Here is a 24,583-nt window from a genome sequence, read left to right on the forward strand (position 1 = left end):
TGATTTGGGTATATTTACCGTAATTTGAGATTAATCTGGGATGATTTCTTGATTAATTGAGGTGATTAAAGACGGAACAGATCAGACCGGGACAGACGAGAAAAGACACGAATCAGGTGCGAGGGAGGTGCCACTCGCGCACATGCGCGACGTGATGCGCGAGCTGTGCGCGAGTTGGGCAGAAGATCCCGCGCATATGCGCGGAGTGATGGCGCGCATATGCGCGAGCTGTAGTATGTTTTGTCCAGAGAACCTCGCGTATATGCGCCGAAGTGAGGCGCGCATATGTGCGAGAGATGCCGAGACACACACGCCGAGTAATGGTGTCTCGCGCATATGCGCGATGTCAGAGCGCGCATATGCGCGAGTAGTCCTGTAGCCAAAGTTTTGAGACAGAACCTTTGGCGCATATGCGCGGAGTTGAGGCGCGCATATGCGCCAGAAGTTGTGAAGCAGTGCATCGAGACCAGTAGGTCTCGCGCATATGCGCCGGTTGGGGTCGCGCATATGCGCGAGTCATGCAGAACAAGAACAAGCCATTTGGCCTCCCCGTTGCGACGTGTGTGTATATATATATATATATATATATGTACGAACATTTGGAGATAATAAAAAAGAGGAAATCGAAGGAATCTTTAAGAAAATTCTCCGTGGCATTTTAATCGCGATTTTGCGAGATCCGCCCGTCTGAATTATATCCGACTTCATTACTGTGTTCCTACCAACGCAGGCTACAACTGGACGTAAGTTTTGTTACGTTTTGATATGTCTTGAAATTATGATATTGCCAGAATTGAATGGAATTCATATATGATGTTCTTGACATGGTAGACATCATAGAATCGAAGTCAGATTAAGAAACGGACTGGTTATGTAATTGTTATGATTTTTGGAATTGATTAACTGAGATTCGATATCAGATTGGTGTTGTTATTGAAATTATGAATCGCACCGATATTGATGATGAGTTCTGGTATTATATATGTGGTGTTGGAATTGACGGAGTTATTGAGACTGTATTTTTATGCCGTCAAAACATCAGTAAATTGATATTAATCAGATTCGGTATTGACTGAGATGGTATTGTGATATCATATGTCGATGGGCATTGATCAGATTATGTTTTGATTTGAGTATTAATCAGAACATGTTTTGAACTGAGTTATATACTAATATTGTGTATGTTCGGTATTGTTATTACCAGAGTGAGAATGGACAGGATTGAATGCAGGACTTCGTCTTCGTCAGAGTGAGAAGAGAAAGGTATAAATTAATGTTGAGTTTGGATTGCACAACTTGAGTGAGGTTTGGCTCGAGTTTCCATGAATCACATACTTTACCTTATTGTATTGATTTGATTGATGTACTTGTTCTCTTGATTTATAGACAGCAGGTATTAGACGAGTAATCTTGTGACAGAAGTGCCCGATAGTGGTGGGATCGCCACGGGCACATTGCACGATGTCACAAGATAGTGTATTGGCGATTGTGCCAAAGTCTGTCACCGGATGTTTGGCTATCGATGTGGATAGAATTATAACTTCTTCTATTACTGATGATCGATATTATATCGATGTGGATAGAATTGGAGCTTCTTCTATCACTGGTGATCGGTACCGTATCGATGTGGATAGAATCATAACTTCTTCTATTACTGGTGATTGATATTATATCGATGTGGATAGAATCAGAGTTCTTTCTATTACTGGTGATCGATACTATACCGATGTGGATAGAATACGAGCTTCTTCTATTACTGGTGATCGATACCATATCGATGTGGATAGAATTGGTATTTCTTCTATTACTGGTGATCGATACCCTATCGACGTGGATAGAACTGGAGTCTTTTCTATTACTGTTGGTCGATATGGGAATGCTGACTTCTGGAAACCGGGATCCCTAGACTAGGATTGAGTCTAGTCTTAAATTTGAAGTCATGAGTTTAATTGACAGTTTATTTTGAGTTATGTTGATTTTGTTCCTGAATATGGTACATGATGAATTATGTTCCTAATGATGATATATGTTTAGAATAGGATTTATTCTTGATATGGATTTATATTCTGATTTGAATACATGTTAGACATATCTGTTATATGCTTTTATATTGTTTTTATGATTGCATGTATACATGATTTATACTGAAAATGTAATTCTCACCGGAGTTATCCGGCTGTTGTCTTGTTTGTATGTGTGCATGGCAACAGGTGGGATAGGATCAGGGTCAATAAGAGAAAGAGGCTGGACTATATAGCGTGGAGATCTGGGCTTCGAAGCAACTTAGGATTCAGCACTGATATATAGTTGAACCTAGTTGAATTCTTGTAGATAATACAAGATTTGTATAATTATGTTTAATATGTAATTTGAATTGAATTACATTACGTTTTCGCTTTGTATTTTTAAAAAAAATTTAGACCCTGTTTATTATAATTGTTTGAATTATTCCTAAAGACGATTAAGGAATGAATTAGCGTCCGGGTCCCCACAGGCCTTTTCCCTAACGGGCTTTCCATAGGCGTCGTACGATTTACTCATAGAACTCCTCCAGCCAATGAACTGGAGTCTGTGCCTTCCCAGGATCGAACCTAAGACCACATGGATATATATAGCACAATCCTGGTACCAATTGAGCTCCCCTTTGAGGGAGCTCAAGATCGGGAAAGCCTTGGGTCGATCGGGGCAGTGGGCCGTATGGGCGATCCACTGGGCCTGTAATGGGTCGTTACAGTATTTGATTTGGAGGGAGGAGATTGATTTAGGGAAGGATTTGATTGATGTGTTTCAAATGATACTAGTCTGGTTATATTTAAATCTATTAAAATTATTATTGAAATTGTTTAACTTGATATTGAGTGGATTTGAAATACATTTGAATTTTGTATATTTAAGCAAGACGAGGTATTTGAAATCGATATATTTGAAATTTTCATCTCAAGTCCACGAACGACCTAATATTTTTCTTAACGATAAATACAATTCAATCGACTTTATTATAACTAATTAATTAAGAGAGTGTGTGCAATATTAAAAAAAATGATTCTCAGCTTCTAGCTTAAAATAACCAGTATGCGTGTTTCTTAAACCTAGATTCTGTGTTAGTATATGTTTATTTAATTGAAACAAAAGATCCGGTCGTACAGTCGTTCTGATTATCAAAAAGTGATTCTAGTAAAAAGTTAATATTAACATAATTATTTATCAAACGCTACCAACTTCTTATTTTCCCTTTTTTGCTTTTGTTTACAAACAGTATCAACTTTTGATTTTTTTCCCACTCTTTCAATAATACTCCCTAAGTATAGACAAGTCACCCTGTCACTTATCAGTCTTATAACAGTTATATTATTAACATCCTCACCATAGTATTTTAGTGCGTGTAGGCTTGTGCCGTTAGCTCAACTCTACTCGGGAAATTAGACGTGAGGACATTCAAACGGAATACATAGTTAAGTAGCCTAGTTAAAGGCCTCGAGGTATAAAATTGGAGGAGTCGTTCAATACTCAGAATTATTTTGTCATAGTTGAATTTGAGAGGACGATATATATTGTCTTATTTTGGGTTTTAGTTTATTAACTTGTTAAACTTTGGTTTTGATGTGCTAACTTCTAGTTACCAGATACTTTGTCGCAACATTTTGTGGTGTCACATCAGCAATTTCGGATGCAACGTCAATATTTTGAAAGTCGCTACAACATTTTTCGATGTCATGTCAGTACTTCTACGAAATATAATTAAAGCCAATAAAAAATAAATTTACCACACCAAAACCAAAATTGTACAAGTTATATACATATATATACTAGGGGTGGGTACGGTACGTTATACCGTACCGAACTACGGTACCGTATACCGTACCGAAAATATCGGTATGGAATTTTTCCATACCGATACCGATACCGAAAATTCGGTATACCGCACATTCAGTATACCGAATTTTCGGTATGGAAAAATTTCATACCGGTACCGTACCGACACCGAAAATTTTGTCGGTATACCGAACTTAAATTTAAAAAAAATAATAATAAAAAATTATTTTCGGTATTTCGGTATATACCGAAATACCGAAAAAAAAAATATTTCATACCGATACCGGTATACCGATTTTTTCGGTAAGTTCGATATTTTTTCGGTACGGTTTTTCGGTATTTCGGTATTTCGGTATTTTTCTCACCCCTAATATATACTATGTATAATACTTCGGTCATAATAGGGAAAAAATAGTGTATTGGTGTAATTGTAGAATCTACAAAATACCCCACTTTATGTCTTTTTTATTTTGCATGAAAAATTCAAAATGTAAAAACAAATATTAAAAAGCAAAAAAAAATTAAATTTTAGTTTTAATATTTCAGTTTTTTTAACAAGTGTACTTATATAAAAAAAATCGGCTAGATATGCACGCAACACCTGCACACGAGAAATAATATATAAATACACACACACATATATAGTACTTTTTTTATGCAACTGTCTCATGAATCTATATTTGTCAGACTACTGGAATTATTAACGGTCATTTATGAATCTACTTTACGATAATATTAAATGGAACAACACTTCATAAAATCAAGTTTCAGAGAATGTTTAGTACGTTGTTTTGGGAAGTTGTTCTGACCGTTTTTGGCAATTCGTATCATTGCATTTAAAGTCGTCTTTCTTAATCTGAACATTATTAATAATGCGTGATATTTTGATATGACTGCATTTACGGGATTTGTACGATCAGTTACACTCGTTCAAATCCGAATTTTTCATCTCAACTATATATAGTCCATAATACATTTTAACATGAGAGTTCTCATGATATTTTATCATACGATCTTATTCAGAAGCACTGAAATTATATCAATAACACACACTTGAAAATTTTATCAGATCTTCTCAGATATCAATATGTGTTATCTTTCACTCACTATAACTTCAGTATTCATATATTCTATATGAGTTGTCATAACTGATAGGATTCCTAATCAGAAGATTGAAATAATATCTTTGTAAGAGATACTAAGAGTTTCAGTAGGAAGTATTTAAGTCATATTGAAGTGGGTAATTACATAGTGTATAATACCAAAGTCTTTTAGTGATATCTTATGAAAACAAAAGAAGAGGAGATGTAGAAGGATTCAGCCTCTAGAAACACCCATCATGTTTTATTCACTGCACTACGAAATTTCACGGTTCACATAGTTTCAGTCAACTTTTTCTGCATTGTATAACAAATATATACTAAACTTTTCTGGTCAAGAATCAAAATTCTACAGTTAACACCAGTAAGAGTCATCTCAAGTCTGAAAGGAAAGAAATTTAGGAGGTGTTTATTCACAACGCCTCCCTCTAAACCTCCTTAACTGATCCTAACATTTATCCTAAAACCGAAATATATTTGTCTTGATAAATCTTAAATCAAGTATATAAGGTCTTAACACCCAGATCTTATCCGCAGCCACCGAAGCTTTCACCTTCCGTCTTTGCCGGTAGTTACTACTCCCACAATTTTTTTGTATATATCGACTTAATTTTTTGTTTTCAGATTTTCACGATTTACATCCATAGGTTTTATTGGGTTGCGAAACACGAACAATTTAATTTTGATGATAGCAAAATTTTTTATTGTATTTCTAATATATTTACTCAAGTGTTAAATTGTTATTTCCAGTTAGAAGCTGAAACTCGAAATCAATCAAACTAAAAATCTGTCGAGCTGCGGTTTTTTGATGATATCTCACAGCTTGATGACGAAATTGACAAGCCGCCAAAATGATGGAATAGAAAACTTAATTATACACGAGTCATAATTCATAATAGCTTAGTTAGTTTGGATGTTATCTAGGCGAAATATTTGTAGCAAGATCGAGCTGACATAAATGGAACAACAATCAGCTCAGTCTGAAAAATATATTAGTCATATCTCTCAGCTCCTTTATTCAAATTAAACGATTCAGTATGTGTTACAAAGACAACATAACGATATAAAAATCATCTTCACAAATCAAAGTCTGAACCGGATCATAAGAAGATGATAAACTATAATGAATTTGTTTATTATGAACTGAATAAATAACAAGTTCCAGATTGCTAACTGTCTGATATGTCGAGCATATCTCTTTCATATAAACTTGGAATTGATTGATTCTTGATTCCATGGAAGGATAATAGAAAGGAATACAACTTTTATTTTATCACTTTGCCCAGAAATCGATGAATCATGAGTTATAATAAAAAGAACACAACAGCTCGACTAGATCAGCTTGACTTGGTTCAGCTCAAGTCAAACCAAACCGATCGGACCATATCAAACCAAGATGATCTGATGGCACATCAGGTTAGACCATCAACGGCCCATTTTCACAAAATGATTAGAAATACGAATTTGACTATTACAATGTCAGAATCAATATGCAACATTTTCAAACTGTCATATTTTTGTATCTAACACATATATCATTCTTTGAAGTAATAAATGAAACATATTGAAGATTAAACACAAGCTAAAAAAGGATATTAAAAGCACGAGAAGCATACATAAAGAAGTTAGCTAGAATGAGAGATTAAACCCACCTAAGTACAAGGATACATTTGATATATACATACAATGTAAAATTCATCACACAATCACTCTTACATATATATGATATTTGAGCTTCAAAATTTAGATGAGTGGGTCTTCACATAAAGATATTAATGATTGTATTTGTATTTTTTCATATGAAACAATTAAACATTATGTGATTATGAGGTTGCGGCCTACAATCGAGTGTACTAAGAGTTTCAATTAGGTAATAGATAAGTCCTAAGTTGAAATGAATTTGTACAAGGAGTTGTACAAATCAAAGTCTTCTAATGAATCCTTCCTTGGTGGAAGAATGGGTGACGTAGGAGTTGTTAATCTCCAAACATCTACAAACAAATTAGTGTCTATTTATTTATTATATTTAATTATTGCTATTATTTTTAAGATACATTGTTGAAGTATTTTATGTGTTCTTCAAATACCAAAATATTGCATATAAAATGTTTGATCAAATACTTCGAACAAAACATTTTTACACATTAAATTTGCATATTTTTCAAATCTTTTTCAAAATATTAATCGGTTTCTAAGAATTATTATTTTGAGTATATTTTGTTTGGTTTGAAAAAAAAAAAACTGGATTTAATTCATTGATGTTCAATAGTTCAAGAACCGAGTAATTGTAGCTCTATGCTTCTCCTCTAATCGATCCTATCGGGTTTTTTTTAAAAAAAATAGTCATGTTTATATTATAGTTAATTGGATGTTAAATTACTGCTTTTGTACGTGTGTTTTTTTTTAGTTTAAAAAACTAAGACTAAATCAGAAAAATTACATAAAATGAAGGCACTACAAGAAATCAAGAGTTACATGTTTCTAATCTTTTTAGAAAAATATTCTAAAAGAGAATAATAAGCTCCATGTAGGACCGAGTGCTTACCGCTTTACCAAAAGCTATAGCTAGTAGTAATGGTGCAACTCAAATCTTTTAAAATGCATAACAGCTCAAGCACCACGATTCGATCACTCTACCAAGCAGGGATAATTATTGCATCCAACAATCTCCATCTCAATAATTGCACTCCTTGCAATCAATGTAGAATCAAACCCGTGACCTTGGATCTGATACCAATTGTAGGACCGAGTGCTTACCGCTTTACCAAAAGCTATAGCTAGTAGTAATGGTAGAACTCAAATCTTTTAAAACGCACAGCAGCTCAAGCACCACGATTCGATCGCTCTACCAAGCAGGGACAATTATTACACCCAACACTCCCGCAATTGATTCCGTATCAAATGCTCATAAATATGTTAAAATTAATAAACCACATGTATATAAGAGTCGAAAGTAGTTAATACGACATGCATCTTTAATCACTAACCGATTTCACAAGCAAATACCAAATATCAAAAGTCATGTTTATATTTGTTATGATAGATTGACCCTCATCTACTGAGTATTTTAGAAAATACTCATTCTTTACTTTTCCTCCCTAGATAAGAACGAAAAACAACTCGACGATGAAGAACAAGAGATGTCTTGGGGATGATTATCAATCCCAAAGTTTCATTTTAATCTTCTTTAGTTCGATTGTAATTCGTTTCCGCACATTTTGTATTTGGTTTTCGTATCATCATAAAACAATATTTATTTTTTATGAGAAAGATTGATTTATTTATATATTGTACTACAAAGTTTATTGTTTTCAATGTTATTTTGTTAAAAAAATGCCTTTCAACACGTCTCGAGCTCGGGCGTAACAGAGGGAAAGTGCTGCAGTGAGAGAGAAAAAAAAAATAAAATAGAAAGAAAGGGCGCAATGAGATTCGAGGAGTTGGAGTCGTGTAATTTTATTGTAAGACTATTAAAAGCACATTACAAGCTGTAAAAATTAAGTCGGCACAATTGAAAATTGAGCGACCGAATTGGGAGAATATGATTAAATGGGGGACAAATTGGGGAATTATCCACGAAATTCCGTCCATTTTAGCAGTCAAAATAACAGGAGGACCAAATATGAAAAACAAATGACAATGAAGGACCAATTCAGGACAATTGAAAAGAATATGACATAAAATGAGTGATTGAATATGGAATGATCCTGAAATAAATCTTTAAACATACAAAATAATATTTTTTATGAGTCAAATCAGAAATTCGTCTCATAAAATTAACACGTGAAACAATCTCACAGGTAATTTTGTATAAAAACAATCTTTGATAACTTCTCAGCTGTTTTCAATACTCATATTTTTTAAAAAATAATAAAATAAGATGTCCATTGGGAAACTCCGATAATAAAGGGAATGGGTATTTGTTTTATTAGTATTTGCAGATTTTATGGGGTCGTGGTATCTACAAATTATTGGTTTATGATAAATATAATCTGACTGAAAAATCTGAATCATTAATTTAGTTTATAGGCAACTCACCATATCACTTATCACTTTCAAAACAGCTGGGGAGTTTGGTTGTATCAATATTTGACCAAAATATTTATTTTTATTATTATCTTTAGAGTATGTCTCTTGTGAGACGGTCTCACGAATCTTTATTTTTGAGACAGATCAAACCTACATTCACAATTTAAAGTAATACTTTGAAAATAAAAAATTATAATTTTGTATAAATGACCTAAATAAGATATCCGTATTACAAAATACGACCCGTGATATCGTCTCACACAAGTTTTTGCCTTATGTTTATGAGAGCTTGTCAATTAACTTTTAAAAAAAATCGAATTGATAGAATATATGAAGTTTAAATGAAAATTTAATTAAAAGATGCAACTCTTGATTTACTACATGGCTTTTTCACGAGATTTTTCGTATTTTCTCGCTTAATTTTATACGAAAATCAATCATACTAAATAAAAATCTATATATATATAAAAACAGAGTTTTTGCCAAAAATAGTAATTTCCCGCCAAAATATCATTTCTAAAAAAGGAAAGATTTATCATGAATATTGACATATGTGTACTACAATAAATGATCACTTCAATTATTGTTTGCATTGATTATATCAATTAATTTAATTCAATTTTTAATTTAATTAATTTTTATATTAATTCAAATGTAATTTATGTATTATATGTTTTTTATTTTTTTATTCAAATTAAAATTAAAGTCTATTGAAAACATAAACTATATTAAAATTTTTCATTGATTATATCAATCAGTTTAATTAAAAACTATATAAATAAATTTAAAATACAAATGATTGTAATGTTCAATATCATTCATAAGGTAAATCATTCAAAAATAAATTTTGCTATTTTAATAATTTCCTGCTCAAATTATTTACTAAAAAAGAGATACAATATTTAATTAGTTTATTTAATTTTTCTAAAAATAAAATTGGTTGAGTGTTAAAAGTTATCACTACAACAAGGTTTTCCAATGGACATTAATTTAACATTTAATTATCATAAATTTTTTTATCCCAAATACATATTATTTCGAAATTACCTTAATTTGAAAGAATTAATGCACTGTAGTTTTCTTCCTAAAATCATATGTATATTGTATATCTTGAATTATCTTTTTAAAAATTCAAATAAGAGAGCACAAGAAAATTAAAAGAGATAGATTCAAAAGAGTTTCAAATTGACATTAAATTACTCTCAATAAACATGTATATTACCCTAAATAATCAGAAATGTTTGACACACAATGTATGCAATTCGAGATTTTCATAATTTGAAATAGTTAATGTATGATATGCTTATGTCAAAAGCATCCAATGTATAATTTTTGTTCATTTGGATGTCTTATTTGAATTTTAAATTATAAATAATGCAATATTGCGTATTATATTATAAACCAGTTTTATTCTATTTATCTTACTAAATTTATTTACTCCAAAATTGAATTCTGAAATGACTCCTCTTTTCAGCACCATATATGAGTTGAATCCTTCCAAGATGCAATGTTCGTTTAAATTTAGATTTGTTAATTGTTATGAACTACCTACATATGGAAATAACGAGAACAACGAGACATTAAGTTTGAAATCTATATTTCATGATCGAGAAGTAAAAAATATTATTCTTCTATTTGTACAAAATTTTAATTATTATGTATTACTAACGTGATAATTTTTTTCTATATTACAAAGTTCACGGATACATGATGTCCCGTAATGAAAATAATTAAACCAATTTTAAAGAAAGTAAGCATCTTATTAGAAGACACCTTATAAAATTTATTGACATTGTTTTGGAATACACATAGTAAATGTTAATAAAATAACTTTTCTGATTTATACATAATTTACTTATGATCACATGTTTCATTTTTCTTTCGGAATAATAGGCTGGTGTGTATGTTATGAAGAGATTTTGTAAATAAATTCACAACATATTTGAATAAAGATATTGATGAAACAATTATTGTTATCATTCAAATGTGTCAAACACATGTCATGTCACAAAATTGTTTGTGAATGTGAATTTAGACGAAATTACTGAATTCTTAAAAAAGTATTTCTCATTAATTTTATTGAATATGATTTAAAGCTATTTTTTTATCACATGTTAAAAAATAATAATATATAACTTCTCGAAAATTAAAGAATTAAATATGTATTAAGGTTGGTAGTCGATATCAATACACTAAACACGATAAGCATCATGTCATTGATTTAGGTTAACACAATCTAAAATTTTGATATATGATAATGATTATTAGCGGAAAAAATTAATCGACATGCGTTGTATTTAAGAAAGTTTTTTAAAATTAGCGAAAAAATAGTTTTTATTTTCATTTTTTAATAATTATTTTTTTCAATTTAAATATCTATTCATTTTTCACTTATTTTTAATAATATCATCCCGTACATCGCACGGGTTAAATACTAGTTGAATTACAAGAACAAACTTCTAGGATGATATTGTTAAAATTAATAAAATTTGTTTGCTTTACATCACAGAGGATAAAGAAATTTGAAATAAAATAATTTGATATGGTCAACACCCATCAGCTAAAACGCAAGTAATCATGCCTTCCGAAGGGGAGACCGAGGCAAGTAACTAATTTATGCTTCAGACAATAAAATATATTTGCGAAACTTTGAAACAATGATGGGGTAATTATTAAACAATTGAACATTTTCCTACACTGTAATGTCGATTTTTTTGTCTCCAAATTCTGGTTTGATTAACAAAAATAACTATAAAGATCCAAAAGACGGCTAGAGGACACGAGCAAAATATATACAAAATTCTCGAGATTTTAGAATGGCTAGGCTATTTTTTCCATGAATACGAGGAGATGCACTTACAAAAGTCATCTGTATCAATGTCTCGAGTTTAAGACAAGTGAAAATTACAATAAAAGTCTACTATCTTCACTCCAGTCTCCCTGATGTGGTCCTATGTGAAGCTAAAGTACAACGAGGAAGGGCTAAAAATGTTGAGAAATTTCAATGCTTCGTTAATGGGGGAAATTTAAAAAAAGAAAAAGAAAAGAAAAGCCGTGATCACTGGATTTCTGAGTTCCCATTGGCTACACCATTTTCATCTCAATATTTCTCTATCACACAAGAAACCCATTAGGCCATCACCAGTCTGCCACAACCACAATCTCCACTTCTCCTCCACTCTGAACTCAGTATTTGGAGACCCTTTTCCAACAAAGAATTGAGTTATTGCACAAAAAAGTTCCACTACTTCTATGGATCATGATTATATTGTTAAAAGAAGTAGTCTGGCTTTTGCTGTCTGAATTTGATTTGTATATATTCCCTTTTCTTTAATTTGTGGATGGTGTTCTTATCTTATTATCTTCATTTCAATCATTTCGTCTCCAATATCTTGTTTCCAGTGGTTTATATATATTGATGGATCATCGATAGATAGATTCTTGGAATATATATGTGAATGATTTGCGGACTAAGTTTTTTTTTGGGTATTGTGATTGATTATATAGAAAATCCCAATGCATGTGAGATCTAAGGGACTCAGAATCTTGATTCCGACTCTTGCGTTTTTGGGTTTTCTTTGAATTTTCTCCTCCAGTATAGTTCTTTTTTTTTAGCCGAGTTTTGAAACTTCAATTTGATGAATAATCATCAGCGGCCGCAAGAACAGCAGCAGTTCCAGCAAAATATGCAGACGCAGCAGCAAACAGGCTCTGGATTAACCCGGTATCGATCTGCTCCGAGTTCATATTTTGCCACCCTTTTGAACAGAAACGATTCTTCCGGCCATGGCGAATTGGAAACGGAGGATTTGGAGCAGATTTTCAACCTCCGGGCTTCTAGTCCTGAGACACAAAGAATCTTCTCCAGATTCATGAATTCTTCGGACAGTATTCAAGAACAACACTTGCATTTACAGTCACAATCTCAAGCGAATCCTCCGTTTCTGCCACCTAGGAAGGAGACAGAATCTAATCAGTTGCAGAGGCAGAAAAGCTGTGATTATTCGACAGTTTCTCAGATGATGTATCAGAATCATAGCTCCGAAGCAGCAAATTCTGTCATGGACAATTCGTATAACAGGTTACTAGGTTCCATTAGCTCGAATCGAGTCGCGCAGATCAAGATGGAAAGCGGTGGCAGCGGAGGCTGCAACAGCGGTCGCGTCGGCGGTGGCTCAAATCTTATCCGACATAGAAGTTCACCAGCTGGACTATTTGCTAGCATAAATATAGAAAATGGTAATGTTTTTTGCTTTGTTATGGCTCATTTGGCAATTTTTATGGCAGGTTTTTCAAGAGAAGTTTATTCAAAAATATAAATTCCAAACCGTAATTTGTCTTTTTTCTAAATTATCAAACAGGAAAAAATTCCTTTCGGTTGTGTCTTAACCAATTTTTGTAGCTTCAATCTGATAAACAGAAGCAAATGTTTTATACGTTCAGTTTTCGGAACGGATTAAACTTTGACAGAGTTCTTTACAACGAGAGGAATAGGCAATCTTGGGCTTAAGGCAGAAACATCACCACTTTTCTCTTCAATGCATCCTTCTTTTTCTTCAGGAATTATGGGCTCCAATATCTGAAGTTTCGAGCAAAGGCCTCGGAGATAACTGTCCAGGTGACACCCATTTTGACGATAACCGCGCTGATTATGATGAATATATTCAAGGACGTTTCTCTGTTAACTCATGGGACGACTCAGAGATTATGCCCGATAGTTTCCACAATGCAAACAAGGGTCTGAATACCTCAGATGACCAGGTTCTTGTATTGTGATTCAGACCCTTCCTTGTCTTTCTTTTTCAGACTATTTCCATCCTATGATGTTTAAATCATGAGTTGTAATGAGCAGAATACTGGAATCGGAAACCCTCCCACGACTCTGTTGTCTCATCACCTAAGTTTACCGAAAAGTTCTGCCGAAATATCTGCGATGGAAAAGCTGTTGCAAGATTCAGTACCTTGTAGAATCAGAGCGAAAAGGGGCTGTGCTACCCACCCTCGAAGCATTGCTGAAAGAGTAACGATTTCTTAGATAAAAATGGCGTTCGAAGTGTCAAGCTTTTCGTTTTTTTCGTAAAGCTTGATTAAATTATTTCAGGTTAGAAGAACCAAGATCAGTGAGCGTATGAGGAAATTGCAAGAACTTGTTCCCAATATGGATAAGGTACACCAAATTTTCCCCACACAAAATGCTAATCGAACCAGGTCATGTTTCTTTACGTTTTGATCGATCCGTGCAGCAAACGAATACAGCAGATATGTTGGATTTAGCTGTTGATTACATTAAGGATCTTCAGACAGAAGTAAAGGTAGACATCTAGAGTGACTTTAAATTCAAGCACTTCATATTTTTTGACAAAAACTCATTTGTTTTCACCATTTTCTTGTCCGTTTTTTCGGGATTTTATGAACTTCACAGATGCTCTCTGATAATCGCGCAAAATGTACGTGCTTGGTGAAGCAGAAACTATAGTTCGAACGGTTTGAATATTAGGATCAAGAAATGCTTCTGAGGAAGAGTTAAGTTGGGAAATCAAGCATGCCTTTGGAAGCTAATTGGAGTAGAAGTCTTATTTAGATTGTGGTGGGGGCTAAGGTAGAATGGTCATTTTGGATGCCAGCAAGTGGAGCTGGATGTATGATTTTTGAAATATAAGATTATGGCATTCATGTATTTTGAAATTTATATTCTACTTTCGAATAAAGACATCGATATAGTTAAGATGCTAAAATTAGGATGTAATTTAAATAAATTGATTTCAATTACATTCGCAGCGATATATATTTCAGAATAATTGGAGCTTATTTCCGACGTCAAAACATTAACACAACTCACAAAATGCTGTTTGTCGAATGAGGATCAATTTGTTTGCATTTCGATGTGTACTGAATAAAATTTCCAGATTAACGTAATAGTATGCAAATCATGGGTAAAACGCACTTGACAAATTAATCATGTGCGACATGCTTACCCAATAAAATGTTGGTAAGAGGAATCAAACTCCAGGGGCGGAGCTAGAATTTTGATTCAGTGTAGGCTATGATATGATATAAGTAATAAAACAAAAAAAAAATCTTTTAATCATAAAACATCACAAAATAACCACCTTACAATTGTTCTTTTCGAGTCTTCATATTTTGAAACCTTTGCACAATAGATTCATTATCAACGATCAGAAATATATCTTTCTCTACGTAGACAATGAGACTAACATTCATCCAATCATCACTCATTCGATTGTGAAACCTGTCTTTCACAATTCTCATGGCAGAAAACACCCTCTCTACTGTCGTCGTTGCAACCGGTAGAATTAATGCCAATGACAAAAGATTATAAATCAATGGGTACACCTTATTTTTCTTTGACATAACTAACTTCTCTGACAGATCACCAAGTCCTTTCAATCCTTGAAATACTTTGTTCGAATGCATATCACATATATAAGTTTCAAGTTGATCATCAAGTGTGAGGAGATCAAATCTTGAAAAATCTTGTGGATAAAATTCAGCTAGTTGCATCAATTTTTTCTTGTCCAAAGCATAAAACAAGTTTCGTGGACACAAACAAGTTACACAAAGGAGTAACTCTATACCTGCCTCTTAGAAACAATCATTTGACTCTTGAAGTTGCATGTCGATAACACCATAGAATAAATCCACACGATAATGATGCAAATTTGTCATTTCTGGTGGATTACGATGGGGACGACCACGTGGTGTCCAACATGTGAACATATCATCCATTTTGAGAACATCAATGTAATGTTGCTCACAAAACCGGTGAACCTTTTCTAAAAATGAATCCCAACCATCATCTCTCAATTTTTGGAGTCGGTGTTTGCATATTTGTACCGAATCCATTGCATTCACAATATCCTGATTTTTTTTTTTTGCAATGATGTCGACAGTTCACTCGAAATTCCTAAGACATGTTTCATCAAGTGTAGATTGAATGCAAAATCAAATAAAAGTACTGACTCCAATAAATTAAATGCTTCAGTTTTTTGATCAGGAGAACTAGAATCATCTTCTGAAATTATTTCAAGCACATCAATGACAACAGAGAACATGGAAATCAAGCTTATCAAAGAATTGTAATGTGACCCTTAACGTGTATCCCCTAGCACGTTGAAGGGTAGTTTCTTAATTAAGTCCTCGGCCACTTGAAATCTCATCCTCTCCAATGCCTCGACAATAAAATCTGAATGTTTTTCTTGAAGAAGATCAGAACGTTTGCAAGATGCTCCAACAACATTTGACACATCGCCAACAACACGAAAGAAATTAGAAATCGGAAGATTTTTCTTGGCCACAGCTATAAAAGCTAGTTGAAGCTGATGGGCAAAACAATGTATGTAAAATGCACATGGGTTCTCCTTTAAAATGAGTGCTTTTAAACCATTAAATTTACCCTGCATATTACTTGCTCCATCAAAACCTTGTCCTCTCAACATAGACCAGCTCAAATTATATCTAGAAAACATCTTATCAATAGCAGCTTTAAGTGAGAGTGATGTAGTACCGGTAAGATGTTCAATCCCGATAAAGCGTTCATTTACATGTCCACTACTATCCACATAACGGATAACAACTGACATTTGCTCCTTTGTTGAAACATCACGAGATTTATCAACTAAAATAGAGAACAATGAATCACCAACATCTCTGATAATAACATTAATCGTTTCAGTGGCACAAGCACTCACTATGTCCTTCTGAATATCAGGTGACGTCAACTTGCAATTTTTAGGAGCATTTTTCAATATCACATCATTAATCTTATTATGACCACCTAAAAATTCCAATTGGATAAAAAAATTACCTGGATTAAGAGAAATTTCAGTTTCATCGTGACCTCGAAATGCATGCCCTTGTCGCGACAAAACTCTAATACAATCAATTGAAGCATTGAGACGGATATGATAATCATTCCGCCTTTGCTTTGACTGTTTGTGCAAAACTGATTGAATGTGCTCATCTTGATTCATCAAAGTTTCACAATTCCTTCGAGCTTTATGATGTTCGCTGTCATGCTGGCCAACATGAATACTTAACCTATCTTTACACTTCCAATTTGTGAATGCTTCATTAACAAAAGCCTCCCCTCCCGCTTGTTTTCCCTTAGTTGTCTTGAAGAGATAACAATACAAACAGTATGCGACATCTTTTTCTACACTATATTCCAACCAATCACCAAATTCATTAAACCATGAAGGATTGAACCGTCTACATTGGCTTACTCCAAATTTTCTTTTTGGAAATTCATAGCCTGAAGGTTGACATGGACCTTTTTCCAAATATGCCTTTCGAACTTGATCCCTAATATTAACATTATATTCACAAATTGGAGTCCTAAGTCCAGGATCTGCAAGTAGTTATGAGATATCAAATTCTTCAACCCTAACATCTCCAATGCTTTGTACTTCTGGTTCTGGATCTTTTTTTTAAAAAAATCTATGCATTGTAAATATTGATTTCCTGATAAAATAAAAAAATTATAATATGTTTAGCTTTATATATATATTTATAAATCAACTCGCATTGATTTTTTTTAAAAGCCGTTATATTTTTTTATGTAATGTTTTTCTAGTTTAATACTTCACAAAATGTGCCAAGATGATGGGAAAATACAATGTTGAAACAATTACAAAGCTATCAACATATAAATCATAATCAATATCTATCACCACGGTATTAAATAACAACCAATAGATTACATAAAAGTATTAGAGGCGCAAATTAGGAACAAATGGAACACACTAAATAGGGGAAAAACAACATCGAACAAATATTAAGATAACAAACACCACTTTTGAAATTATAAGAAAATAAAATGAAAATTAAAGCATAAAATTAAAAGTTCTGAATTTATACCTAACTCCACATAATTAAAGCTAATCAGTTATTGAAGCCATCTTTGCCCCTAGTTGTTGTCTCCTGCCATCTGCTTTGACCCAAATCCAAGACCTTTTCAGTTTTTTCGACAGTGTAATTCTAGTTTTCTAGCGGAAAGAACTGTATGTTTTGAATTAATTGTTTAGGGGGCTTTTAAAAAAAATTGGCCCACTTATATTTATAAATACGATTAATTTTTTTTGCCCACATTTAAAAATACTATTAATTTTTTTTGGCCCAGTGTGAGCAGCAGCCCACACTGGGCCTTAATAAGCTTCGCCCCTGCTTCTGATCATTGATCAATCATTCACCTACTCCTCCAAATCGAACACTCCCAACAGAAGGTGAACTAAGAAATTTTTGTTTGATGCACCGTTCGCTTATGTTTGGAACCTTATAAAAATTATTCGAAATTAATAATAGCTCTCAAACTTAAAAAAAAAGAAAGAAAGAAAAGAATCAACGTTCAGCCTTGAATATATTACATGTTCCTAAAACATCAACTCTGTCATCCCCTCCATGTCTCCAAGTCGTCGCCATCCCTAACTCCGTCGAAAAGAGGTTATCCTGTATTTGAGATTTTGAACTAGTGGCAAGGGGTTAGGTGCAGATTTTGTACGTAAAACCGAATCTAACAAGAAAGGGAGAAGAGAGGCCCTTACGTGGATCGGACTAAATGTGGTCCAACTCCCACCTGATTGTATGTCCGAACGACCACAAAATTCTTGAGAAAATTTGTGTTGATTTGGTTCTGTGGACACTCTAAAGCTCCACTTTACCCTTACCTCCATCCCCACTAGCGCTCAATTTCGTTTCCAATTGGTTACTCTTTACTATTTCAAGTTAAGGATACAGAAAAAAACATCGAGTATTGGCTGAAACCGAATGTATCGAATCCGGATTTTTCAAGTTAAGATTAGAGATTGATGACTTTTTCTATTTATATATGGGGTTAACACAAACTATATATAATGATTATGTTTCTGCTTATTTATCTAATTGAATTTCTTAACAATTTTTGTCGGGGAAAAAAATATTGGCGTTGTTAGAATAATTATCGATATGAAATCTAGGTTATATATCGACAATAGTATGATGGAGTAATTAGAATTCGAATCAGAATTAGTTAACTCAACAAAAGATAATAACAATAGTATTGTAAATTTTCACATTTCATGTTAATTAAGTATATGTAATTAAGTTGGATAAAAAAAATTTTTGTTTAATTTTTTAAAAAGATTTGGACTACTCAATTTTTTTCTCATTTCTTTTTTCTTTTTATAATATCGTTTTCTTTTGTTATTTGTCATATTATATCAACAAATGCATATATTTTATTATAGTCTTTAATTATTACGTTTCAATGATCTCCAATTTTTTTTGTTTACAATGGTGTTGGCTATTTTTCTCTTTATATAAAGTGACAATTATTGTCATTTGATGTTTTTACTTTCCTAGTCATATTTAATTTATTAGACACTTATACTCTATAATGTATAAATTGCATATTATTATAACAATCATCATCATATAAAAGTATTGACGTACTGATCAAAAAATATTATTGAATTTGTCATTTATTTGGAATATATAATAATAATATTTTGACAATAAATCATCTTTTTACTGACTCTGATGACATCTATTTTAATATTTCATATTAACTCATAAAACATGACGAGCACAATTAAATTACTAATGTCCTATTGATATTATCTCCATATAATGATATCTTTAATTTTCTTAGCTGTTTATATATCTCCATGAGATAATTTGTGTATATTTGTTTTGAGAAAATCTGTTGTGTACATATAGTTTGAATAATAAATATAACTTTCTAGTATAATAAAATTAAACTGAATTCGTTGTATGAAAAATGACACTTTTTTCTCCCTTTCTATTTTTTGTGTAATCCAAAATAGTTAACATTATTTTCATTTTATCTCTCAATCTCAATGTAAAAATTTATGAAGACGAAAAAATATTCATGTCTAGAAAATATTTTTTATGTTGTTTTTCTTGTATAGATATTTTGTTATATATGAATATATGTTCTACTTCACTGTATTAATCGACATATATTTTCACTATATAATTTGTATAAATTAAAGATGAATAAGTTCATTTTATAGTTTTTCATTGCCTGGGCTTATGGTAATATATAGATATATATATATATATATATATATATATATATATATATTATATATATATATATTAATATAAGAATTTTCAAATTCAATTTATTCATAATGATTTTCATAATAAAGACCAACTCAAAATATATAAAAAAAATTAGATTCATAATTATTTTTAAATATGATATAAAAATAATAGGTGGAAAAATTCATGACCTTTTAGTTGCAAAACTATAGTGATACATTCATATATAGTGTATTATGGAGATTATAACTTTCTTTAAATATCTCATTTCTCATTTAATGATCAAACTTTGTTTTTTTTTTTTTTTGAGGATCGACAAATCCAATATTTCATTTAAATATTTTAGTTAATGATACTTAGATGAATTATATTATGTATTTTTTCAATTTGAAAATAATCGGTTGTCATTCAATCTATAACAATATCTGAAAATAGAAGAATGTTTTCAAATTTAAAAATCGATTAACATATAAGGGACCAATTCAAAAATAAAAGTTGAAAGTAACTTGTTTCTTCTAATTTTACAATCGAATAATGTGGGATCGAACATTTATCACTTTACCGAAAGCTATAGCTGGTTGTAATGAGACAAATTAGATTTTTTTACATCATAAAGCAGCTCAAGCGCCACATTTCGATTATGTTACCCAGTAGGGACAATTATCGTATCAAAAAATATCTCTCCTAATAATTATATTAATTGCAATCAATGAAAATCAAATTCGTGATCTTGGCTCTGATGCCAATTGTAGGACCCAACATTTGCTGTTCTAGCAAAAATTATAGATGGTGGTAACATTGCAACTCAAATATTTTAAACAGTACAACAGCTCAAACAAAATTTCAATTGCTCTACCCAGCGCAAGAACAATTATTGTATGTAAAAAATAAGTTTATACAAATGACGTTTTACTTTATCAACGAATTTATAAGACATTTGAGTAGAGTATATATTTGATATTCCACATAAGTAGAAGAAAAAAAAATCATTTTCATCTATTTGATAATTTATATTTTAGAGATAAAGGAAAAATCAGGAAAAAAAAATACATATCATGTTGACAAAATCCGAAAACCTAAATTGAAAATTGAATTAATACCTTTACATCTGAGTAAATTTTCAATGCGTTCTAAAGTTGAGACAATATTTTCTCCACGACAAAAACATTTACGAAAATTTTACAAAAGAGTAATTATTCGTTTTACAATGTATTCATACTCATCATTAAATTATATTATTTAATTTTAATAGATTAACATGTTATCCAACTAAAAATAATGAGAGAACTGTTTATAAATCCATGATGCATAAAAAATTCCCTTCCGGGCCCAAGGACGAACCTAAGCCTGTCGCCTAGGCCTGCGCGGGCTCATTTAGACCCACCTTTAAATAGGTTGACAAAATTTCAACACACATACTTAAATTGTTTGATAGAGTGTGCTAACCCGACGGATCCAACACAAATTGACGACTCTACTCACAATTATCTTTTACCGTGTTTGATTCAAGTAATTTATAAATGTAAACCGCAAAAAAAATATTTGTTTCAAATAACTTTTATTTAAACACATAAGTTGTAGTCTTATTTTTAAAATAATCGATGAAAATGAAGATAAAATATGATGACTAACCAAATAAACAACGCATAAACTAATTAATGAGAACATGAAAAAAACAATTAATAAGACATCAAAGAAAATTCACAATTCAACAATGAGTTATTTCTAGACTTTAGTTAATTTAATTTACATAATGAAAAACTAAATATAAAAAAAATCTAAATCATTAGATAAAAATAACATATTATAACGTGAATATGCATAACAAAGTACCAAATACTAATAATCACATATATTTAAATCGTGAATGAGAAGATAAATGAACACATTTAAAACAAACAATTATTATTAATTATTTTATATATATATATTGACTTTATACGTGAATTTTCATTTATATATTTTTGTGTGTGTGTGTGTGTTTATATATATATATATATATATATAATTAAATTTTATTATGCATCACCAGCTAATGCTTCTATATATATAATTTAGCTCGTGATGCATAACAAAATTTAATCGAAAATTTTAATCTTATTTTAAATGTTTCTCACATGCAAAGAATAAGATACCCGTTAATGTATTCGTACCCGGTCACACATGTCTATGCGCGACTCCTGCCCATAGTGGACAATAAGCATGCTGATGGAACTGATCAAGATGAGAAATGAGCACCACCCACTCCATTACATTACTGACACCCTATATTTTCTTTGATTCTCTTTTGGCTAAGGGGATACAAGTTGCAAGTATAATTTGTTGAGGAGTCAAAAAAATACAAATTACAAGAGATTATTGCTCTAATCTTGTAATATGTAAGATATCGGATTGATCTGGTTAATAAAAATACGAGACAATATTAATATATGTTTTTGTTTGAAAATAATATTATTATATTTTGTAAAACATAAACTACACTTATTGCCTTTCTATCGAGTAATAAGTAAATTATTAAAGCAAGCCTTGTTAGTAGAATCAGAGTTGTTTTACTTCAATCAATCTGAAAAAAGAATTCTTTTTCAGTTGGGTGGATGAATATTGATTATGATATACGAGAAGACGAACCATATGCTATTACTAAAAACATCATTCCGGACGATATTGATCTTTATAAAAAAATGGGAACGATCTAATCGAATCTACGTGATATTCATAAAGACCAAGATCTCTATTGTTATTCGTGGTTCCATCGATCAACATAATAATGTTAAAGAATTATTGAAGGCTATTATAAACAATTTCCGTGCAACCTCATGGCACCGGCGATCACCCCGCACCCTCTTCGGCCCCGGGTCTCACATGCCCACCAACTTCTGCTTGGTTCGTCCCCGAACCACACCGTACTAGGACAGACCGGCTCTGATACCAACTGTAACGTCTACTCATTTTAAAAGTGCGGAAATATTTTTTTATATAAAGCTCACATTTCGGGAAATAAACACTTAAATATATTGCATGCATGCAACCATACTAAAGAAAAGTACCATTTAAAAATAATCGTAAACATTTGGCGTTTTTAAAAATAATGTAGCTTAAAAATGATCAAATTCAACCAAGTAAGAAATCGAAACATGAACAATTCAAAATACTAGTAATCAGCAGTATAATAACCAGTGAATAAAATATCCATGTTCTCCCATCTCTCCAAAAATCGTGATGTGCGGAAAATAATGGTCCTCGGGTCATGTGTGCACATCCCGCCTGCCTACTCGGTCTTCGGCACCTCCGGTCTCCTGATCAAAATGTTCACATGTATCACACACGCCTAGTGAGTCTAAAGACTCAACACACATGTACCAGAGATAACGAGTACATATGCGTAGCACACAGCAGTAAAAAATAGCATAATCAACATACATTTCGTATCTGCAGTAAAATCATATGCGTAAACGTGACCTGTCAAAACATGGTAATAAGCATAGCATGTATCATCGCATCAACATATACGTGTTAATTTTCTTAATTTGAATTTCGTTCATTAGCTGTGACTTTCGTATCATCATGTCAGTCGATGGATCCATCTACGTCTAACCGTGGTACCCGGCGGCGAGGACATCAGCGACAGCATTACCCGTCCACTGAGTCCCGGCTTTACATGTCATCGTGTCATCGTGTTAGTCACAACTAAATCACTTCCTTCAAAAACTTGTCATCATAATCACCACTTAAATAAAAGTATGCATATACATAATTTTTTTTTCATCTGACTGCCCTTGAGTCTAGTTTTAATTTTTTTTTCATCTGACTGCCCTTGAGTCTAGTTTCTTTTCATTAGGCTTATAAGGCCTTGTCTCAGCTGGACATCCCTAAATATACAAATGCTTAAAACTAGACTTTTTACCCATCCAAAGTTCATAAGGGGTTTTGATTGATGCCTTACTTGGAACTATGTTAAGGATATATGTTGCGGTCTTTAGTGTTTCTCCCCAGAGTGATCTTGGTAAGGCAGAATGACTTATCATACTTCTCACCATATCCTAAGCGTTCTGTTTCGTCTTTCAGCAACATCATTCATAGTGGGCGAACCCGGCATAGTGTACTGTGGGATGATGCTGGATTCCTCTAGGAATCTATCAAAAGGTCTTGGGCGTTGTTCACATGAACCGTCATATCTACCATTATATTCACCCCCACCTTCAGATCTAACGCTTTTAATCTTTAAGCCAAGTTGATTTCCAACTTCAGCTTTATGATTTTTGGACATATCCAATGATTGTGTCTTTTCATGAATGAAATAAATAAATTCATATCTTGAAAAATCGTCTGTGAATGTTATAAAATATTATTGATCATTCCAAGAAGTCGAAGGGAATGGTCCACAAATATCAATACATATAAATTCTAAGAAGCCTGAAAACTGTTGGCTTTAAATCTCCTTTTGTTGGTTTGTTTTCCCTTTATACAATTAACACAATTATTAAAATTTGTGTAAGCTAAATATTTGAGAATTTCGTCTAACACAAGTCTCCCTATTCTATTTTCAGAGATATGACCCAATTTCTTTTGCCATAACGCAG

The 24,583-nt window shown here is 32.1% G+C and overlaps 1 protein-coding gene and 1 pseudogene across 1 annotated transcript; one reads left to right on the forward strand and one right to left on the reverse strand.

Moving 5' to 3' along the window:
• Nucleotides 1-11,955: 11,955 nt before the first annotated feature.
• Nucleotides 11,956-14,711, forward strand: LOC142555241 (transcription factor bHLH122-like). Its single transcript, XM_075666013.1, is given in 7 exon segments — nucleotides 11,956-13,181; nucleotides 13,413-13,500; nucleotides 13,502-13,703; nucleotides 13,792-13,962; nucleotides 14,044-14,109; nucleotides 14,186-14,254; nucleotides 14,365-14,711. Coding segments are annotated over 7 exon segments (1,251 nt in total). The 5' UTR covers nucleotides 11,956-12,580; the 3' UTR covers nucleotides 14,419-14,711.
• Nucleotides 14,712-15,053: 342 nt separating this feature from the next.
• On the reverse strand, nucleotides 15,054-18,380 carry LOC142504404 (uncharacterized; annotated as a pseudogene).
• Nucleotides 18,381-24,583: the final 6,203 nt, after the last annotated feature.

The sequence above is a fragment of the Primulina tabacum genome, chromosome 9 (assembly GCF_025594145.1).
Source record: "Primulina tabacum isolate GXHZ01 chromosome 9, ASM2559414v2, whole genome shotgun sequence".
Lineage (NCBI taxonomy): Eukaryota > Viridiplantae > Streptophyta > Magnoliopsida > Lamiales > Gesneriaceae > Primulina > Primulina tabacum.